General features: G+C 54.8%; 1 protein-coding gene across 1 annotated transcript in view; it reads left to right on the plus strand.

Moving 5' to 3' along the window:
• PKD1 (polycystin 1, transient receptor potential channel interacting) overlaps nucleotides 1-20,162 on the plus strand; it is a 76,127-nt gene that overhangs the window by 24,585 nt on the left and 31,380 nt on the right. Inside the window, exons 2-14 of the mRNA XM_059484102.1 lie at nucleotides 4,200-4,271; nucleotides 4,766-4,837; nucleotides 6,167-6,336; nucleotides 8,224-8,892; nucleotides 9,786-9,969; nucleotides 12,897-13,111; nucleotides 14,116-14,228; nucleotides 14,308-14,434; nucleotides 15,294-15,571; nucleotides 16,126-16,854; nucleotides 17,905-18,036; nucleotides 19,420-19,595; nucleotides 19,973-20,106. Of these exons, the coding sequence (XP_059340085.1) occupies nucleotides 4,200-4,271; nucleotides 4,766-4,837; nucleotides 6,167-6,336; nucleotides 8,224-8,892; nucleotides 9,786-9,969; nucleotides 12,897-13,111; nucleotides 14,116-14,228; nucleotides 14,308-14,434; nucleotides 15,294-15,571; nucleotides 16,126-16,854; nucleotides 17,905-18,036; nucleotides 19,420-19,595; nucleotides 19,973-20,106 (3,071 nt within the window). The remainder of the gene's footprint in view (nucleotides 1-4,199; nucleotides 4,272-4,765; nucleotides 4,838-6,166; nucleotides 6,337-8,223; nucleotides 8,893-9,785; nucleotides 9,970-12,896; nucleotides 13,112-14,115; nucleotides 14,229-14,307; nucleotides 14,435-15,293; nucleotides 15,572-16,125; nucleotides 16,855-17,904; nucleotides 18,037-19,419; nucleotides 19,596-19,972; nucleotides 20,107-20,162) is intronic.

Below are 20,162 nucleotides of genomic sequence, written 5' to 3' on the forward strand. Positions count from 1 at the left end.
TCTGGGGGCTTCAGGTCCCTTTTTATCCCCCTCTCAGATACACATGCATACAGTTTCACAGTAGGTTCATACATATTCATTTTTACGAATTTCAGGTGACATTTGCCGCTAGTTCTTCTTTATCAGAAAGAATTCCTGGGTCAGGTTGACCTGCTGTCACAGCAGTCTCTGTCTCTCTCCCCTTATCTCTGTCCTTCACTGAATCCCTGAGCCTAGGCCTTGCAGTCAGGCTACATAGCTATGTTTCAAACTACAGACTTAACTCAAAAATGTACATTTCACCTAAATCAAAATGGATTTCTACCCTGGAAAATTTTCCACTTTGCCTCAGTGTCTCTCAGACCTGGAGCCTTGGCCCTGCTGAGCTCTCAGCCCTGGGGCTGCTCTCCCTGCTCTGCCCCAGCCATGGGCTCCTCTCACTCAGACGTTCTCCGTCTCTGGATGCTTTTCCCATTACTGTTCTGGCAGGGCTCCCTGCACCAGAGGGGCTGGGGAAGCTCTGCCCTGCCTCTGCCTCCCTCCCTTTTGGTGAGATGGAGGCAGAGCCCACAAATGACATAATGAGAGCATGACATCAGCCTTGGCAGCGGGGCCGCCCGTGCTCTGCTGAGCATTCTGTGTTCCGTGGAAGGAGGGAGCAAACAGCAGTGCCCAGACCCAGCCTGGCCACAGCCCCTGGGCTGGCACTGAGGGGCTGCTGGGCGTCACTGAGGGATGGAGGGGTGCCACTGAGCCCTCCTGCTGCCCTCAGTCCTCTCATTCCCTCCCTCTTCCATTGGCACTGCAGCAGCTGAGAAAGGAGCCAGTTCTTGGGGCTTTTCCCCCAGAATTCCCCAATTCCATGGGCAGCAGTCTGGCTGGTGCTGTGTGTGCTGGATCCACCCTCACCCTCTCTGTGTGGCTGTGACAGCTCAGGGATGCACCGGCATCACACAGCGAGTCCTGGCAGGGCTGGGATGGAGCTGAAGGCTCCCAAGGCTCAGGCTGACGCCCTCATTACTGAATATTCCCTTATTTCCCAAAGCTTCACCTTCCTCACTAAAGCACCTCCCTTTTCCAGAGCGTTTGAATCTCTGCCTTAGCTGGGCTGGGAGTGGAGCGTGGCAGTGTGGGGAGCTCTCAGTGACACAGTTTGTGCCCTGTGCTGTGGCTTGGTGAGTTCTGGTGCCCCATGTCCCACAGAGTGACATTGCATGGCTCCATTTGAGCAGCTGTGACTCGTGGCTGCCCTTTCCAGGAGGCGCAGCGTGTTCCCCAAGCCCCCCAAGCCACAGGAAAGGACATTTTTCCCTCTCCTCGTGAGGGGGGCGTCAGGCTGTGTGTGCAGGGAATGTCAATGGAGAGCCTTGTTTGCTGCTGGCTCCAGCTCTGCCTTGAACCTGCTCTGAATTTCCTCTGGCCTGGCAGTGGGCTGGGAAAACACAGTCGTGGCAGTTTGGGAGCTGCGTCCCACAGCCTTGCCTTGCCTTTCATTGCTCAGGGTTTCCTGGTTTGTGTTTTTCTCTGCAGGCCAGGCACCTCTGCCATGCCAGGGAGGCAATGATGGATCATTTTCCATGCCTGGTGCAGAGGGAGCAGGGGGAGAGGGCAGCTCCTGGCTGGAGGTGGCTCCACCACCATTCCACATCCTCCCAGCTGTGCTGCCACAGCAGCTCTGCTTCCCTCTGTACCCAGCAGGTCAGGGAGATGAAAACTGAGGGGGTTTATAGCAGTTCCTCATGGCATCGTGAGGGCAAGGAAACAGCAAGGAGGTGCCCTGGTTTGTGGGTACCAGGGGGTGCCAGCCTGGCCTGGATGGGGCTCAGCAGGATCTGGAGACAGGAGCTGGGGATCCCTGGGCAGCACCTGAGCTGGAGTGACAGAATGTCAGGGTTTGGGTTAATTGCAGCCTCCAGGGGTTCAGCCAATGGAGCTGAGCCCAGCTCTCCCCTGGGAGATCTCTGCACGCTGGGCTCTGGCTCAGAGTGGTCTTGAAGAAAATGTTGGTAAAACTTACTGGAGATGAAAATCAAGTGACAGGCAGGGCTAAAATAGACACAAAACTGTTTTTCCTCAGCAACCACCCAGGAACCTGGAAAAGTTGCAGGTGTTGGAGGGGGCTGTTTGCCCTGAAGGTTGAGCAGATTGGGGCTGTCAGCTCTGAAGGCAAAGGTTTGAGGAGCGTTACCTGCCCTGGGAAGGGGCAGTGCAGGTCTGGGGTGATGAGCTCAGCTCATCACCGATCATCACTGATCAGCTCATCACCGATCATCACTGATCAGCTCACCACACCTGATGCCAGCAGGGAATGGAGGATGTGCAGGATGCCATCTGACATCTCCTTTATCAGCAGATAAAGGACAGCAAGGCACAGGAGCCCTCTCCAGCTGTGAGCCACAGCAGTGCTGCCTCCCCAAACAGGATCCCAGTGTCTGGCACCTTCCCCAGCTCCCCTTGCCCCACACTCCCCTGCAGCCAAGGAGCACCTTGGAGGAGGCTCTGGGACATGGCAGAGCCCTGTTTTTGCAGCAGCTAAATGGTTTATTTTGGAGGTTTTGCTTGTCTGGGCGAGGAGCAGGAAGGCATCTGAGCTGGAACTCCCATTTCTTTTCCTTGGACTTGAGGTGCTGCCTGAAAACCAAATGGGTGATTTCCAGGTATTTCAGAGGAGAAGGGGAGTATTTGCACTGCTCTCCCTGTAGGGTGGCTGTTGGGATCGGGTCCTTCCCCACATGGGTGCAGCAGGGCCAGAGGGGTTCAGGGTACAGAAATGCTCAGGGGAGATGGAGCTGAGGTGTCCCCAAGGAGGGTCTGTCCTGGCTGGAGCACCTGGGTCCAGTCCCAGCTGTCTCTGTGTCATCTTCAGTGGGAGCTGGAAGCAGGTTTGGGGTGGCTTTGCTGTCCCTGTGCAGAGTGGGGCTCAGCCAGGGGTGCTCTGTGCTCCAATCACTGGCATAATCTAATATTTCTATTAATGTCCTTTTCTAATGTATTTACTGAGCTGGTGTTTTGCACATTTCTTGGGCTTCTGTATTGGAGTTGCTGGTGAACTCCTCTGAATCCAGCCTCAGCTTGGCAAATAAGTCCCAGACAGCAAAACCAGGGAAAATAAACCTTTCAAAGAGCCATCCATCCCTGTCACTTATCCCCAGTTTCCTGGAATCGCACGTCATTTTCCTGCCAGTTTGGCAGAATTCTTTTCATTTGGATAAATGAAGTTTAAATGTCAGATCAAACCAAGAAATAATTGATTAAGGGGTAGGAATAACAGCTGAGACAGCCAGGAGAAGCGAGAGGAGGTGTTTGTAGGAAAAAGGTGAGGAAGGAGATGGCAAAGTGTGTCCAGCCCTGTGCTCGCCGGGGAGCTCAGCCAGGAATCCATGAAGGGTCAGAACCATTCATGGGCTTGGAGGAAGGGTTTTGGTGCTGCTGAAAGGAAGTTTAGGCCAAAGGAGTTTTTCTGAAAACGAATGGTGATGCTTATTGGGAACAAGTGGAGATGATGAGCGAAACTTTCATTTCTGTGAGTGACTTTTAAATGTGGGGAGGAAGATGATGGGTGAGGAGAGAGCTGGGCTGGACAGGGACATTGGTTTGGATGAGCTGAAGGCTCTTGGTGTTACTGGGAGATTTTTTAAGCAGTGTTCTTTTAGAATGACAGTCTGTCCTGATTTCAAATGGAAAATATTCTTTATTGCTGCTTTTTCTTCCATTTTAAGCTTTTCCAAAGAGAGACAAAAAGTTGCTTAAAACGCAGTTGACGCATCAATTGTGTAATTACTGATCAGGGTTTTGGCACGAGAAACACACTTGGAAGTTCATAATAAATTTGTCTCTGAGTTAATTACTGCTTGAGTCTAAAGTACTTCTTAATGACTTCTTTGAGCATAGATTAGACTTGAATGTCTTTTGAGAGGATGCATCACATTCGGTACCACGTGTGGCATGGTGTAACTGCTCCAGGTGTGCTGCAGACTGGGGGCACATCCTGAGGCTCCTGGTCTCTCTTTACAGGTTATGTGAGCAGCAAATGCTTTATGGTTTTGGGAAAGGTGTTTTCTTTGGCTGGGAAAAATGCTCTGCCTTGAACACATCCCGTTTCCAGTCAGGATTCTGGCTGGGGTTTGGAGAGAGGCTCTTCTGAGGTCTGCTCGTGGAGGTGTGACAAAACGGGCTTGAACGAAGGCTGAAAATGGATTTTTCTTTTTTTCTTTCCCTAGGAATCTTTCCAATAGCAGGATCAGTGGTTTAGATGTTGAGCTATTCAGAAGCCTGACTTCTCTGGCAAAGCTGTAAGTACTTGCTGTTCCCCCCAGTCCCCCCAGTGCCCCCCAGCACGGCTGAGCTGGGTCTGGCTCGTGTTGCACTGGTTCGCTTTGTTCTTGCTCCACCTCATCTCCCCAGCCCCACGTGCCCCTGTCCATGGGCTCCTTCCCCGAGGCCTTGAGCTGCTCACTCCAGGGATTTGGGAATTATTGGCATTTGGAGCTGGGCAGGGTTTGACCCTCTGCGCTGCTGGATGGAGAGGAGCTCAAGGCCAGAGAAGGAGAATTCTCACAAGATGTCTCTTGGTACTGGAAGGGACCTTAAAGCCCTTAAAGTTCAACTTCCACTATCCCAGGGTGCTCCAAGCCCCATCCAGGCTGGCCTTGGGCAGTGCCAGGGATCCAGGGGCAGCCACAGCTGCTCTGGGCACCCTGTGCCAGGGCCTGCCCACCCTCACGGGGAAAAGCTGCACTGATGAGGAAATTGCTTGTAACATGATGAACTTTTCTCTCTTTTACAGAGATATAAGCCACAACCAGATTTCTACATTAGAAGATGGAATATTTGATAATTTATTTAATTTAAGTGAAATGTAAGTTCATCTCCTTTGTTTCCCAGTTCTTTACTTAGACCTTTCCTTGAAACATCCCTTCCTTTCCTGCTGTGGTGTGGGCTGTGCTGGCTTGGAAAGATATTGGGCAGGTGCCCACCCCAGCAGCTGCTTTTGGGGTGTCTCCAGTTCTTTTCCCAAGCTGTTGGGTCCTGTTGTCCTCCAGTCCTGACCTCCTCCTTGCCTCTGCCTCTGTCTCCTGGTATCTCCAACCTCTGCTGCTGCCTTCTTCTCTTCCTGGCTCCTCTCCCACACCAGCTCTGCTGAGGTTCTTGTCTCTGCCCATGGGCACACTGTCCTGCTGGCGTGGTCACACCTTGGGCCTGGAGCACCCAGTGGTTCCTGCAGCATGGTAGGTCCTGACTGGGCTGTCCAAGTCACTTAGGAGGTTGTCCTTAAGTGATTTGAGTTTTGTTGTTTAATTGAGGTCTTTTGATGCTAAGTGAAGGGAGGTGAGAGGAAGCCACACATCTCTGGGAGGGATCCCTGAAGTCACAGCACAAGTGGCAGTTCTGCCTCTGGATGAGCCAGGACTAGGATTAACCCCAGGATTAGGATTAACCCTGTGCAAGCCCTCCTGGCAAGAGAGAGAAAAGCTCAGCCCCACGCTGTCCCTGAGGACAGGACACAAGGGGCATCCTCAGCTTTGCACTTTGGCTCCCCAGTGGCTCTGGAAGGACACAGACCCCAGGGCTGAGTCCCAGGGAGCTGTCCCTGCTCAGCCTGGTGGCACAGTGCTGCTTTCAGCCCCAGGGTGCTGCTTTCAACCCCTGCTGGCATCAGCTGCACACACAGCTCCAGCTCTGTCCTGCTCACAGCTGAGAGCCAGAGGCTCTAACTTGGATCAAGCTTAGCTGCAATTAAAGTTTCCCTCTTTTCATTGAGCTGCCACATGGAAAGATTATCATTGACTTTGCATTTCTTTTTTTGACAGATGAATTTTATTCTCTTAGCTATTTTTTTAATGGGGCTGTAAATAGTCTCCCTGAGCAGGAGAGGCTGCTCTCATACCCTGGGGCTCTTGCATGGCAGATTTTTTTAGATATATGATTGTGTCTGTCATTTGCTTCTAATTGCAACAATTATTTGTAGAGTTAAAAAAGTACTTGGAGTACTTGCCTAATTCTAGCCTCTAGAAAAATCACGTTAATTATTGCTTGATTCCCTATTCATTAACTCCTCTCCCAGTTATTCCAAAGCCTTTCAGTGGAGTGGCACAGATGGGAGCAGGGAGGGCTCGGCACACTGCTGTAATTAAGGCTTAGCACATGTCACATTAATCCCTAACTTGTTCTGATCTCCCTCTGACAGAAACTTAAGTTGGAATCCATTTGTTTGTGACTGCAAGCTGTCCTGGCTGCCCCGCTGGCTGGAAGACAGGAGAGTGAGAGTCCTTGAGGCATCAGACACGAGATGTGCCCACCCCCCCGAGGTGGCCAACCTGTCCCTGTTCGATGTGCTGGTCCTCAATGCCTCCTGTGGTAAGGAGGGGCTGGGATGGGGCTGGCTCAGTGGGACTGGGGGGCTCGGGGGCACCTGGGGCCTCCTCACACCTTCAGTGACCAGATCTGATCTAATGAATCAGGTGTCGGTCACACAGGCTGTGCCCCAAGGACCAGGGCAGCCACAGCAGGGCTGAGCTTGGCCCTGAGCACAGAGCAGACACCACAGGAGTGGCTCTGTGACCTGCAGCCCCAGGCTGTCATTGTCCAGGGTTTGAACAGGCTGACCCCCAGCACTGGAACCTCATGGGAGGTGATGGCACCTGGGACAGGCTGAACTGGCAGGGCTCCACTTTGGGAAGGAATGAACACTGCCCTGACCTACAGCCACTGCTCCAGGGGCATTTTACTGACTGCTTGGCCAGGAGAAATGTCAGGCAGTGATTCTCTGGGAAATGGATAGCCTTAAAGAAACTAATCCTGCCTGGATGCTCGGTTATTCCAGAATAAGAGAGAGGGAGGGAGAGCAAGGGCTCCCTGTGGCAGGCAGCAGGCATCTCCTTTAATTTGGGGCTGTGTGACAGGAGGATGCAGGGATGAGGACCCAGAGCTGTGTGGCAGGAGGATGCAGGGCCGAGGCTGAAGGACCCAGCTGAGGCTGGTGGGAGCCAGCTGGGCTGCCTGCTGAGGCACGGTGTTCCCCAGGACCGAAATCCAGGTGGTGATCATTCCTCTTCCCCCAGCAAAGCTTGCAGCATCTTGCAGGAATTATCAAAGGGAAAAACACTTGGCGCTGTTGCTGCTCTTGATAATTAGTTGTTCCCTCTTGCACTTCTTCAAGCCAGTGTGGAAACAATAATGTGAGGCTGCCTTCTGGGTAATTCAGTGTAATGGGAGTAGGCTGGGACAGCCTGCCAGCCCCTGCCAGCTCTCAGTGACCGGCAGGGGATGAGGAATGGCCAGGCTGGTGGTGGAATCAGAGCAGCTCCCGTGCCGTGCTCCTCTCCGGGGACTGCTCTGAGGAGAAGTGGCTCAGCATTTGCAGGAAGGCCGTGGAGGAAGCTGGACAGCTGGATGGGTTTGATCTGGGAGGATCACAGGGGCTGGAGCTGTTGGGATGTTTGGGGGAGATGTTGTAGCAACAGCAGCGCAGACGTGGCCGGGCCACGTGGGCAGAGGGCGAGGGAGAGAGAGGCCCTGCCTGGGTGTTTGTGGCAGGGAAATGTCCCAGCCCTGCAGGCCAGGGGACTGAGCTGTTCCTCTGGGACTGGCTCTGTGTCCATGTGTGTCCCTGCTCCCTGTCCCAGCTCGTGTTGTTCCCGTGCATCCTTCCCATGGGCATCCCTGGGCCTGGCATTGCCTCCTCTGCAGTTCCACATTTTCCTGAAAGGAGGGAGATTGTTGGCTCTCCCCATGGAGGAAGGTGTCTGGTGGAGGGTCCATCAGTGTCTCCCCACTGTGCCACTGCCCAAGGGTGTTTGGTTTTGGGTTTGCTGCTGGAGGTCCCAGGCAGCACATGGTGAAACGTTCTGCACTGACCAAGCCACCAAAGGACATCCTTTTGTCATGGTCTCACTTGGAAACAAGTCCTGTGGGCTCCTCTGAGTGCCAGACTCAGTGGCTCCATGTCCCATGGGAGTGTCAGGCTCTCCAAAGCCCCGTTTTATTTACTGAGTGCTGCTGCTCCATAAATCTGTGTGACTGGCTTGTTATTTCTGTCATCACTAATTAGCATAAAGAGTTTGGAAACTGTTGCTGGGGGATTAAACACTTCCCAGGCAAGTCTCAAAAAGGAAACACTTAGAGTAGGAGCTGAGCAGGAGAATTCCATTCCCAGGAGTGTGGGGTGGTTCTCTTGGAGGGTCTCACCAATCCATGGCATCCCAGAGTCTGTTTTGCAAGAGGATCTTCTGTTCTGTCCTGCAGGAGCTCAGTACATCACGTGCCTGACAGGAAACTACACCGAAGAAGCTGAGCTTGTCATCCTCTTCACGTCTGTGCACCCTGGGAACCTCACTGAGGAGACCTGCAGTGCCCTGTGTTACTCCCAGGACCAGGAGTACGGGGCTTTCAGCCCCCAGGGGCAGTGTTTGTGTGGAACTGCCCACGGAACGAACTCTTCCTCCGGCTGTTTGCCGTTTTGCACTGAGCATGTGTCTGGGCAGGGCTGTGGTGGCCCCTCGCTCGTCCCCTCGCCCTTCCAGGCCCAGCTGCCTGTGTCTCTCACGGGCCTGCAGCCCCGCTACAGCCTGCAGCAGCCCGTGCTCCTCAATGTCAGTATTCCCATCGCTGCCAGCACTTTACTGTGGGACTTTGGGGACCGCAGCGAGGTTCTCAACACCACTGCGCACTCAGCCGCGCACAGCTACGCCTTACCCGGCCGCTACAACGTCACTGCCACGCTCCTGCTGGGCTCCAGGCTCCTGCAGGAGCAGGCAGAGGTGGAGGTGGTGGCTCCACCCCAGCAGCTGGAGCTGCTGTGTCCTTCCCTGGTGGTGGCCAACGAGAGCCTGGACATCCGGATCCGCAACAGAGGAGGCACGGGGCTGGCTGTGCTCTACGGGATCACTGCGGGGCCTGGAGAGCTGGCCAGGGGTGAGCAGGGCTCCTGGGGGGCTGGGGCAGGTGGCTGTCTTGGTTTGGAAAGACAGGAGGCTGCTAAGGAAGGCAGGAGCCTCCCCTGAAATGGAAAATGGAATCCCTCCCCACCTTTCTGAATTGCTATGAATTTTAAATTAAGGGGCTCTCAGGCAAAGATATGGGAGCAGGAAATAACAGTTCTTTAATAGGGAAGAAAATAAAAGGATAAAATAAACAGTGCAGTACCCTAGAACAACACTGCCAGAGTCAGAACCCAACCTGACACCCTGTGGGTCAGGGTGTTGGTGGCAGTCCCATTGGAATTGTGGCTCAGCCCTCCTGCAGTGTCAGGGCTGGTTCTGTTGGAGCAAGGATCCTGTAGGGAAGGATGGATTCTTCCTCTGAAGATCCAGTGGGAGAAGAGGCAGCTGCTGTTCCTCTGTGGAATCCCATGGAGAAAGGCGTGCTGGTGTCCCAAAACCTCTGGATTATATCTGGGTAGCAATGCTTGGCTCTTCCCTCTGGGCTCACATCTCCCAGTGGGATGCTGTAGTTCTTATCAGCCATGCAGTGACATTCAATAGCTGTTATCAGCTATGTCCCCTCCCGAGGGAGGTGTGAATGTGGTCACTCAGAGAGATAAGGCAAACTGCCCACTTGACCAAAGATAATCTGCCATACAGATGGTGACAGAATCCTGCCTTGCAGTCTGGAACAGTGGCACTGCCTCCTGGGTCCCCTCTGCCTGCAGTCCCAGTGAGGGCTGGCTCCTCTGGGTGTGCTGTGTCCCTGGCTGAGCTGTGTTCTGTGCTTTAACAGCAGTGGTGGGATGTGTTGGCTCCAGGGCTGGCACATTCCATTGCTGCGTGGCCCACAGAGAGGACATCACCCCTGTGTCCTTTCTGCAGCAGTTCACCCCATGTGCCCCCCTGAGGGGCTGGTTTTCCCGGGGAACAACCACTGCTACCAGCTGGTGGTGGAGAAGGCGGAGTGGCTGGAGGCGCAGCGGCACTGCCAGGAGCTGGGCGACGGGGACCTGGCCTTTGTCAGCAGCCCCGACATCCAGAGCTTCCTGGTTGCTCATGTCATCAGGTGAGTGAGCAGGGCAAGGGCTGGCATCACCTGGGCACGGGGTTTGGCTTCCTGAGGGCAGAGGGGTCTGGGTATGAGGAGATGGAGGGGGTGAGGCTGCTGAACACAGAGGGGGAATGAGCAGAGCTCGAGCCCTTCTGGACTTGGATTCTTTTCTTAAAGGCTCTGGAGGGAAGAAGAGGAATGGGAAGAATCACAGCTGGGAATTGAGGGATTGGAGGGCTTTGTGTGCCCTGTGTTTGTGCCTGTGGGTGCCTCTGAAATGTGAAAAGGGATGCTGTGCCCTTAGACACGGCTGCAGCCAAAGCCCAGACCCTTTCCCCTTCTGTGTCTCGCCCTGGGAAGCAGCAGTGCTCCTCTCCAGCAGCATCTGTTCCACCTCAGCACTGGCCTTTATAAACAGGGAGTGCTGCAAGTGTCAGCCTGTGATTAAACCCACCCCTCGGAGCGCCCTTTCTCCAGCCAGCCATTCCGGGGGAGGGAGCACAACCAGCAGAGCTCTCACAGCCCTTGTCAGCGCTCCCAGCTGCAGCTGTGCGAGATGGGCTCCTCACAAACACATCCCAGAAAGCACATGGAGCGCAGCAGCTGCGTGTGACGTGGGCTGTGAGCGCTCCGGCTCCAGGGCTGGCAGCTCCTTCTTCCCAAACTGTGCCCCTGCCCTGTTCCCTCACACGGGGCTGCAAACTCACATTGCAGACGTGTTCTCTGCTCTGGGGAGGGAGCCTGTCCCTCAGTGGGTGAGGAGCTGGCCATGGGATGTGGCAGGGAGCTGGCCATGGCTGCTGGGATGTGACAAGGAGCTCGGATGTCACATTGAGCTGGCCATGGCTGCTGGGATGTGGCATGAGCTGGGATGTGACAATGACCTGGCCGTGGCCCCTGGGATGTGCAGCAATCGCGTGTGGAGCTGCTGGAACCACCAGGCTGTTCCCCAGCTGCTGCCCCACAGCCTCTGCTCCCCAGCCCCCTCCAGCCCATGTGTTTATTTTATTAATCCATGCAGATAAACATGGGGGAGGCAGCTCCAGGATGTGATTTCCCTGCTGATAAAAGGCGAATGGGCCGAGCTGCAGGCTTTTGGAACATGCAGCTTCTTCCACAGTTTCTGATGGGAAGATGGCAGAAGCAGGAGACTGTTTCCCTCTTTTAGGGCACTGGGCAGGTCTCCTCTGCCTTGCTGCTGGAGTGGACTGCCCTCCCCATGTGCTGGGCTGGTCCCTCCCTGCCTGCAGAAGCAGAGGATGGGACCATGCAGGGCACCCCACTCTCTGGGCAGCACTGAGAGCCCTCCCAAGCCTCCCCAGGCTTGTTCTGCTCCTCCTGCCCCAGCAGGGCAGCTCAGTCCTTCCCCACAGGCAGAGGAGAGCTCACATCTTGCTTTATAGAAAGATTATTCAGAGTCCTCCTGTTTCCCCTGCAGTGCAATGGGCTGGGCAGTGGGGCAGAGTGGGAGCCAGCCAGCAGCTTGTCTTTTAGTTATTCCTTTCTTTCTTACTTTTTGATTTTATTTTTCTTTTTTTCCTAATGACTTGCAGTTAGATCATAGCTGGAATTAGAAGAGGAAAATCTCCGCTGAGTTTTCCTGATGGCAGCAGGCAGGCAGTTTCCTACCCTGCTCTCCCTCATTCCCTGCCAGTGGTTCAGGAGCAGAACACAGCCCTTATTTATTTTTTAATCTCATTTGCAGTGAAAACTACTGATTCATGGAACAAGTTATTTTTGTCATAGTTTTTCAGCATGACCTCATGAATCATTTCATCTGGCCTGAGCCTGGGGGTGGAGAGGCACCAGTTAGCACCAGTTATCTCCCCAGTCTGCCTTGGTACCACCCTGGGAGCACTCTGGGGCAGGCAGGGGCAGGGCTGGATTGATTTCCACCTGCAGGAGGGAGCGTGGAGGAGCTGAGAGCTCGGGAGGGCGCAGGGTGTTAATATGGAGAAGTTAATAGGAGTTAATATGGAACAAATGCTTCCCTTTCTGCTGGCTGAGATTAGAAACGGCTCTCCAGGCTCTTTGTGGCCATGAGAGACCTTTCAGCACTTTCCACTGGGTCTGTGCTGGGATTGAGCCAGTTTCCAGATGGGGCAGGGACATTTCATGTCTAAAGGAGCCTGGCAGTGTGTGAGGGGTTCAGCTGCCTGCAGTGCTCCAGCTCTGCTTGTCCCCTCTGCCTGCTGCTTTCCATGGTGCCTGAGGAGCTCATAATGCCCAGGAGCTGCATCCAGGAGAGCTCCTAGACCTGCTGAGCTTTAATCTTCAACTGGGGCCAGCCCCACCTGCAGGGGAGAATGGGCTGGTGGTGAATCCCCCAGGTGTGCACAGGAAAAGCACAAATGTCCTGAGGGATTCAGCTGTCCCAGGCAGCTCTGTGTGACCACATCATCCCTCTGGGGTGGTGACTCAGGGCAGAGTCTGGCAGGGACATTTGCTGACAGAGAGCAAGTCAACCTGAGCCATGGAATCATGGAATGGTTTGGGTTGGGAGGGATCTTAAAACTCATCCAGTTCCACCCCTTTCCATGGGCAGGGACACCTCCCACTGTCCCAGCTTGTTCCAGGCCCTGTCCAACCTGGCCTTGGACGCTTCCAGGGATGCAGGGGCATCCACAGCTGCTCTGGGCACCTGTGCCAGGACCTGCCCACCCTCATCAGGCTCTTGGGGAAGGCTGGAGGAGAGTAATGCTGTGCAGCAGAGGGGCAGTTCCTGAGGTCCTGCTAGTACAGTGGATATACTGAAACCCTTCAGTAATTAAAAGGCTCCATGAAACACAGCCCATGGCACCCCGATGGAGCTGCCGTTATTTTGTTAATATTTTTAGAGAGAACCATAGATGGCAGCTGTCCCAGCTCTTTCTAATACTCATGATTTCCTGAAATCCACCCTCCCCCTTCTCTCTTTTTTTTTTTTTTTTCCTTTTTTGCAGGAGCCTGGATGTCTGGATCGGATTCAATGATTTTGCAAGCCCTGGAGCACAGCAGAGAGGGGAAGGATTCAATCTGGAGAGCTGTCAGAACTGGCTGCCTGGAGAGCCCCATCCCTCCAACGCCGACCACTGCGTGCGCATGGGCCCCACGGGCCAGTGCAACACCGACCTGTGCATGGCCAAGCACAGCTATGTCTGCGAGTACAAGCCACCAGGTGGGCTCTGCTGCTGCCCCCAGGGCTGGCCAGGGCTCCCCTCCCTGCCTCTGGCGTGCAAAAAGAGGGAAAAAGGGGGATATAGAGGGATAAAGAAGGATAAAGAGGGGTGCGCGGAGAGGCTCCTCCAGAGCATCACCACAAAGCGAGTGTGACTTGCAGCAATAGTCCCAAACCCAACTTCTGGAAACTCAACTTCAGCCCAAAATGAAGAGTTTGGCTTACTCCCATCTTTGCCATGAGCAGAAGGAGACAGGGGAGCAAAGTTCCAAAAGGAAGAGTTTGGCTTGCTCCAGTCTTTGCCATGAGCAGAAGCAGAGAGGGGAGCAAAGTTCTGAGGCAAAGCATTGGAAATAGCTTCTCGCTCTTACTTAAGCAATCTCTGCTGCTGCCAGGATCTGAGGCCGTGCTGCTGCCTTGGTGGCTTGGTGTCCCCCATTGTGTATTTTGGGAGATGTTGGGGTGGCTCAGAAGTTGATTAGGTGAGCTGTGATGTGCTGTGGAGGTTTGTGGTTATTCAGCTTTCCAAATCTTCCACACAAGTAAGAAAGAGAAGTAGGATGGACATGAAACAGGGGAGAAGGTTTATTTAAGAAGGAAAAGCCATGGCCAGAGGGGCAGCAGCAGCTGGCCAGTCCCCAGAGAGCCAGCAGTGTTTGGAAAGCAGTTGGTTGTGGCCACATTGCCCAAGAAGTGCAGGGGCACAGGGAGGATGAGAAGGTGCACCTGGTGCTCAGAAATTCCAGGCAAATAATGAGTTATTGGAAGGGAGAATTACTTGCACAGTTCCTAGAAGTCAAAATTGCTGAACGCTGCAAGTGAAAACGTTATTTGTGCTGGATGAGAGAGAAATCAAGATACCTGTAAGGAGAAGGAGGGTACAGGATTATGGAGCTGCTGCTCTGCTGAGTGGTCCAAGCCCTCTGCAGCTTGACAGGGTGGAGGGAATGGCCTCAGGCCCTGCTGAGCCTCACAGCTTTGTCCCAAATCTCCTTTGCAAACAGGAGTTCTCCTGAACGCCGAGAACTTCTTTGAGGGGGACGCCGCGCTGGCCCCACGGGAGGCCCTGAGGAACGTGAGCGAGGCCGTGGCAGCAGAGCCGTGGCAGGCTGAGGAGGTGAGGGGGCTCTGCTCCTCCTGGGCTGCCCGGGGAGCCCTGGGGGCGCGGGCAGGTGAGAGCTGTGCGTGTTCTGCAGGTGCTGGAGTTCCCAGAGCTGCCCTTCAGGCACCACGGCTTCCTCACTGCCCTGGAGTTCGCGGCACAGGAGCTGCACCAGCCCGTCCAAGTGAGGTTCCAGCTGCACAGACTGCTGGATGGAGAAGGTGAGGATGCTCCTCAGCTCCTGTGGGGCTGGTGGAGGTTACACCATCAAATTTGGGCTGGCCTTGTGGCCCCTCTGCTCCTCTGACCCCTAAAGTCTCAGAAGTTTGGTTCTGTTTCTGGAGGAGATCGAAGTGTGGGACCCACAGCCTTGGGGCAGTGGTTATCCTGGAGAAAATAACAGGGAGAAACCTCTCTCCATGCATGAGGAGAGTGTGAGGACCATGTGGAGAAGCTCATTAATCTTCTGAGCTGTACTTTTTGCTTTGTGAAGACACATGTCAAATGGGGAATGTGTTCTGGTCCATCTGGCCCCACGGGTTAACAAGGAAGAACATTTTCCTGAGCCCATTTCTTCCTGATGGATGAGATAATCTAAAAAGCCTTTTATTCCTTGTACAACAGCTCAACAGTCACAGTTTTGGCAACAATTAATTCTGCAGCAGAATGTTTGTTGTAGCCGTGGGGTTGGCTGGTTACTAAAGGATCTTTTCTGACACTGACAGGCTGATACTTTGACATAGAAACATTAACTTCAGAAAAGTTGCTTAATGTGTTTTCAATGTCAAGGCCAGCTCTTGCTTTCACTTGGACCGGCTTTCGCTGTAGCACTGATCCTTTCAGATTGCAAATTGGTACGTTCTCATTGGAAAAGAGACAACTTTGGGTTTAATGATCTTGGTGGATTTTTCCAGTAAAAGAGGACATTTATGTAGCAGCAGGATGTGCTGCAGTTGCAGCTTTTGCTAAGAGTGGAGCCATCACCAAAATGGAAAAAAGGGTGAATTATGAGGAGAGGAGTGCATTAGTAGTGTTACTCACCAGAGCGGCTATCACTGATTTCTCTTTCACTTCTTCCAGACTACCAGGAGGAAAACAATGCCACAGAACCATTCCCCAGTGCTCAGGATGATGGGAACTGGACCCTGCTGGAGTGTCCTCCTGGTTTCCAGTGGTGTCCTTTGACAAACCTGTGCTCATCCCACAACAGCTGCTGCAATGGGACCGAGTGTGCCAACAGCTCCTTTGGCAGCAGCCCTGCCCCTGGATCCCTGCAGCCCAACACCAGCCAGCCCAGCTATCAGCTGGTCAAGGAGTTCCTCTTTATGGTGCCAGCTGGGCCCTCTTCCCAGTACCAGGTCAGTGGTTACTGCTGGGACCAGTGGGTGGGTGAGGCAGGTTTCTCCTGGGGGTTTGGGTGAGTTTGGGTTGTTCCCCTGTGGCAGATGGAGCCACTCAATCCGAGTCCATTGGATTGAAAGAATGTGCCCATTGGCACAGGGGCTGTGGGCTCCCTGCAGTGCCCTGCTGTGCCTGGGGTGCTGGAGGGTGTCCCTGCCTATTCAGGGGGTGGAACAGGATGGGTTTTGAGGTCTAGGATGGGTTTTGAGGTCCCTTCCCATCCAAACCATTCAATGTTTCCATGTCAAGGCTGTGCAGATTCTACAGGCTATTCCCATGGCATTAGCACAGTGGAGATGGAGCATAAAGCTGATTTCCCTGCAGGCACATTTGATTCAGAGAGGCCAAGGAGGGTTGGATGGTGACAGGTTTCCCTGTGCTATGTTGGGATCTGCACCTTTTCTGTTGGTCCCACCTGGCAGGAAACCCAGCACTGTGCCCGGGCAGGAGCTGGCTGCTGACTGCTCTTAACGTGAGCCATTAACCCAAACCCTCTCCTCTCTCTCTGCAGGTCCCATTCAGCAATGAGAACATCTTTGTCAGGCCTGGGGACGTTTTCAGCATCCGGCACAGCGCAGCCCCGGGCTCGTTCCTGCAGTGCCAGCGCAGTGCCAGCTCCGTGGCCAGCAGGAACTCCTCGGGGTGGGCCCTGGGGCCGTCCCCCAGCCCCATGGGTGCCCCCAGGGCTGGCAGCGCGGCATGCTCCGTGCGTGTGCGCTACGCTGAGGAGCAGCTGGTGCCGGTGCTGAGCCCCGGGAACGCGGGGCTGGAGCAGCCCGGGCACTACAGGCTCCGTGCCAGCGTGGACAACGGGCTCTTCCGTGCCAACCTGTCCTGCTCCTTCCGCGTGGCCTCGCGCGTGTCCGGCCTGCGCGTGCTGCACCCGGCCCCGCAGGGCTCCAGGGTGTACCTGCCCACCAACCACACCTGGCTGCTGCTCAGGCTGTCCTCGGGGACCAACGCCACGGCCAGCTGCCTGGGGGACAGCCGCAGCAGCGTGCCCTTCGTGGCCACCTGCCCCGCGGCCGTGGCCGCGCTCTGCGCCAGGGAGAACAACGACACCTGGTTTGCTGTGCTGCAGCTGGGCGGCCTCGGCGAGGGCCTCAGCACCCACGTGCTGGTGGCAGAGAACGCCGTGAGCTCGCAGAACATCACGGTCACCGTCAAGGTGGAGGAGCCCATCCGCGGGCTGAGGGCCACCCCCGACCCCGAGAGCAGAGTGCTGCTGAACACGAGGGTGGTGAGTGCTGGTTTGCTGCTGCTCTGGACCCTTCCCTGCCCTGGGGGCGTTTGTCCCTCCCCTGGGGTGTTTGTCCCTCCCCTGGGGGGTTTATTCTCCCCTGGAGCTGCCAGGGTGTGTTTGCCTCGGGGCAGGGGGCACTGCTTGCTGCTAAGCTGCCAGGCCGGGCGCTGCTGCAGGCACAGCATGTGGCACCTGCACTGGTGCTGTCCAGCAGGAGGGCAGCTCAGCTCACCTGTCCCCCTGGAGCCCCTGAGGCAAGGCAGGGCCTCCTGAGAGGGGTCACTGCCTGTCCAGTGCCCCGGGACACTAGGGACCTTAGGAGAGGCCAGTGCCTACTTTGTTTTGCCTTGTCCAGATAGTTGTTCCTTGAGGTGTTCAGATTTGCTCTGCTTAATCCTTACAGCAGCTGGCTGAAGCTGTAGAGATGTTCCACCCCTCCAAGTCTTGGAGTTTGCAGTCTTTTTTTTTCCAGTCCCCCATCCCCAGAGCTACAGCCTGGGAAGCTGCTCAGTAACTGCCCCAAATGCTCTGTACAAGCTCTGGCTGCTTCTGGCAGATGCTGTGCCTGCACCTCTTGGTCTCACCCTTCCTGCTGCCACAGGCTGCTCAGGAGGCACTGCTGGAGTGAGGAGGGACCTGCCCCGTCCAGCCCCTTCAGTCCTTGGGTCAGGCACCATCCCTGGACGAGGGTCAGAGGCTCAGCTTACAGGTGTAGCTAAAGCCAGACTCTTTCTGCAGAGATTTTAGAAGGTTTTTTAGTCAGCAACAGGGACCTGATCACAAGAGCAGAGTGCTGGGCTGTGGGAGCAGGGAGTGTGGGGTCTGCTCCCAGCTCTGCTGGGGATTAATGGAGTCAGGGTCTGCATTTCTCCATCAGCAGCAGAGCCACAGATGATCTGTCACCTCTGTGCCATGCCCTGAGGGCACTTCAGCTGTGGGAGCCTCCCAGTCTGGCTCTGCTCCCTCTCCAGTTCAGCTGGAGGTCTCTGGGAAGTGCTGGGCATGCTTTTCTCTTGCACTAGTGTGAAATGTTCTCGTGCCTTTCAGAGCTACATCCCTGTGATGGAGGCTGGCTCAGATGTGACTTTCCGATGGACAGTAGATGATAAGCCATCTTTCACTTTTTACAATGTTGTCTTCAACGTTATCTACCAAAGCCCAGCTGTGTACAAGCTCTCGGTAAGCCAAGGCCTTTCCCATGACACCATTTCACCCCTGGCTTTCCATCCCATCCCACAAACTCCTCAGGAAAAGCAGCAGGGAGAGAAGGCAGAGTTGAATTGAGGTTTTCACTGTGCTCATTTGCTGTTTCTCATGGAGCTGCTCTTGCAAATGCAAATAGTTTCTTGTACTCCTACATTGCTGTGCTGTGCTCCTCCTCTGTGCTTTCTCCTCTTTTCTCCAAGTTCCCCTTTCTGTTCATGGAGTGTCTGTGTTTCCCCAGCAGGAATGAGCAGGGAGCCCCTGCTCTGGCAGGCAGGAAATCTGGATTCAGAGCCTGGCAGAGGCAGGGTGCATCATGAGACTTCCATAGGCAGGCCAGAGCTTCTCCCACGAGCTGCTGTGTTCTCTGTCCTGCTCTGTTTCTCCTGGTGCAGACTGCAGTGCTGGCTTTGCCACGGCCCCTGAAGGAGGGAGCAGAGCCTGGGCCAGGGGAGCTGTGTGTTGTGGGGCAGGAGCTGAGCTCTGGCCAGCACTTTGTGTGTCCTGCCCTGCTCTGGTGCAAGGTGCTGGGTCTGCTCTCAGGGTGTCCCTTGGCCTCCTGAACAGACACCAGCCCAGCCCTGAGGCCATGCTTGCACTAATTTGCTGGGTGCAGCACTAATTTGCTGAGGGCAGCACTAATTTGCTGGGTGCAGCACTGTGCTGAGGGCCTGGGCTGCTTTCACCTGCAGAGCTGCCAAGGTGCTGTTGGCCTGGGGGGCTCTGGGTTCAGTGCAGCACATCCACAGCAGCCCAGGCACGGGCTGCTCCTCCCTGCTGGGGTAGGAGGTCTGTCCCAGTGGGTTTGAGCCACTCAAACCAGCTCAGTCCTGCTGCAGGTGAGAAGGTGAGGCTGCTCTGTCGGTGTTACATGCCTAGAAAACCATGAGGATTCTGCTCTATTTCTGTCATGTCTCTTCTTGTGTCTCTTTCCCTCCTTTGCCCAGCCTCTGTCCCTCTCTGTGCCCACCACACCAGGATCCTGGAGCTGCCCTTGCTGTGCTTGGTTTTATGAGCCTCTCCCCTCCCTGCTCTGTGCTTGAAGCCATTTTCTGCCACTCTCCTGAGGAAATTGGGTGGCTCCTGTCCCCTTGGTGGCAGCAGGTGCCTGTGCTCAGCAGCTGGAGCTGCAGGGCACATTGGAGCAGGCAAAGGGGCAGCTGGCACGTTCAGAGGCAAAGGATGAGAAGCTCCTCTCCTTGTCCTCTTGCTGTAGCACCAGCCCTTCCTCAGACTGGCTGTAGAGCTGAATACGTGGCCACTCTCTCTGCCCTGACCTGCTCACTTCAATCTAGCAAACCCCACTCTGAGGGCAGCAAGGGGACCCCAAACCCGTTCTTTGTCCCTTGTCCTCCCCAGCTCACCGCCTCCAACCATGTCAGCAACTTCACAGTCAACTACAACGTGACGGTGGAGATGATGAACAGGATGAGGAACCTGACCGTGGTGGGGGCCCTGCCCGTGGTGCCCCAGAACAGCAGCGTGGAGTTCAGCGCCCGCGTTCACGTGGACTCGGCTGTGGAGGCTCTGTTCCTGTGAGTCCTGTGCTGCTTGCCCAAAATTAGGATCCTTCTGTGCACATCTAACCTTTCCTGCACAGTTTCTCTTCCCAGGGCCAGCTGGTCCCTCTCAGCTGCTGTTTAGTTATGTGAAATCTCTGTGAGTGGGGGTCAGTCACACACCTGTAATTCAGGCTGAAATCGTTTCCATTTAAAGTGTTACGACACTGCTTTAATTTGGGTTCTTCCTCCTCCTCCTCCTCCTCTCAGCACAGCTGCTTGGTACTTGGCATTCTGTTTCCTGTGGTTTTTTTGGACAACCCAGTCCTGACCTGAAAGACAAGCCAGGATTGCTCTGGGATTTCTTGGATTCTCCTGTTGTGCAGTGTAACGTGGTTTGCTTGTTTTTCCAGGTGGGATTTTGGAGATGGTGTCCAGGAGACATACCTGTTCAAACCTCCCTACAACAAGTCTTTCCTTGTTCCTGATCCCAGTGTCCATGAGGTTGTCATTGAGCACAACGTTTCACACATCTACCAAGACCCAGGTATGCTCAGCAAGGCTCTTTGGGGAAGAAGGGGCTCAGGCATTTTTGGTCTGAGG

This window comes from Ammospiza nelsoni, chromosome 17 (assembly GCF_027579445.1).
Source record: "Ammospiza nelsoni isolate bAmmNel1 chromosome 17, bAmmNel1.pri, whole genome shotgun sequence".
NCBI classification, from domain to species: domain Eukaryota; kingdom Metazoa; phylum Chordata; class Aves; order Passeriformes; family Passerellidae; genus Ammospiza; species Ammospiza nelsoni.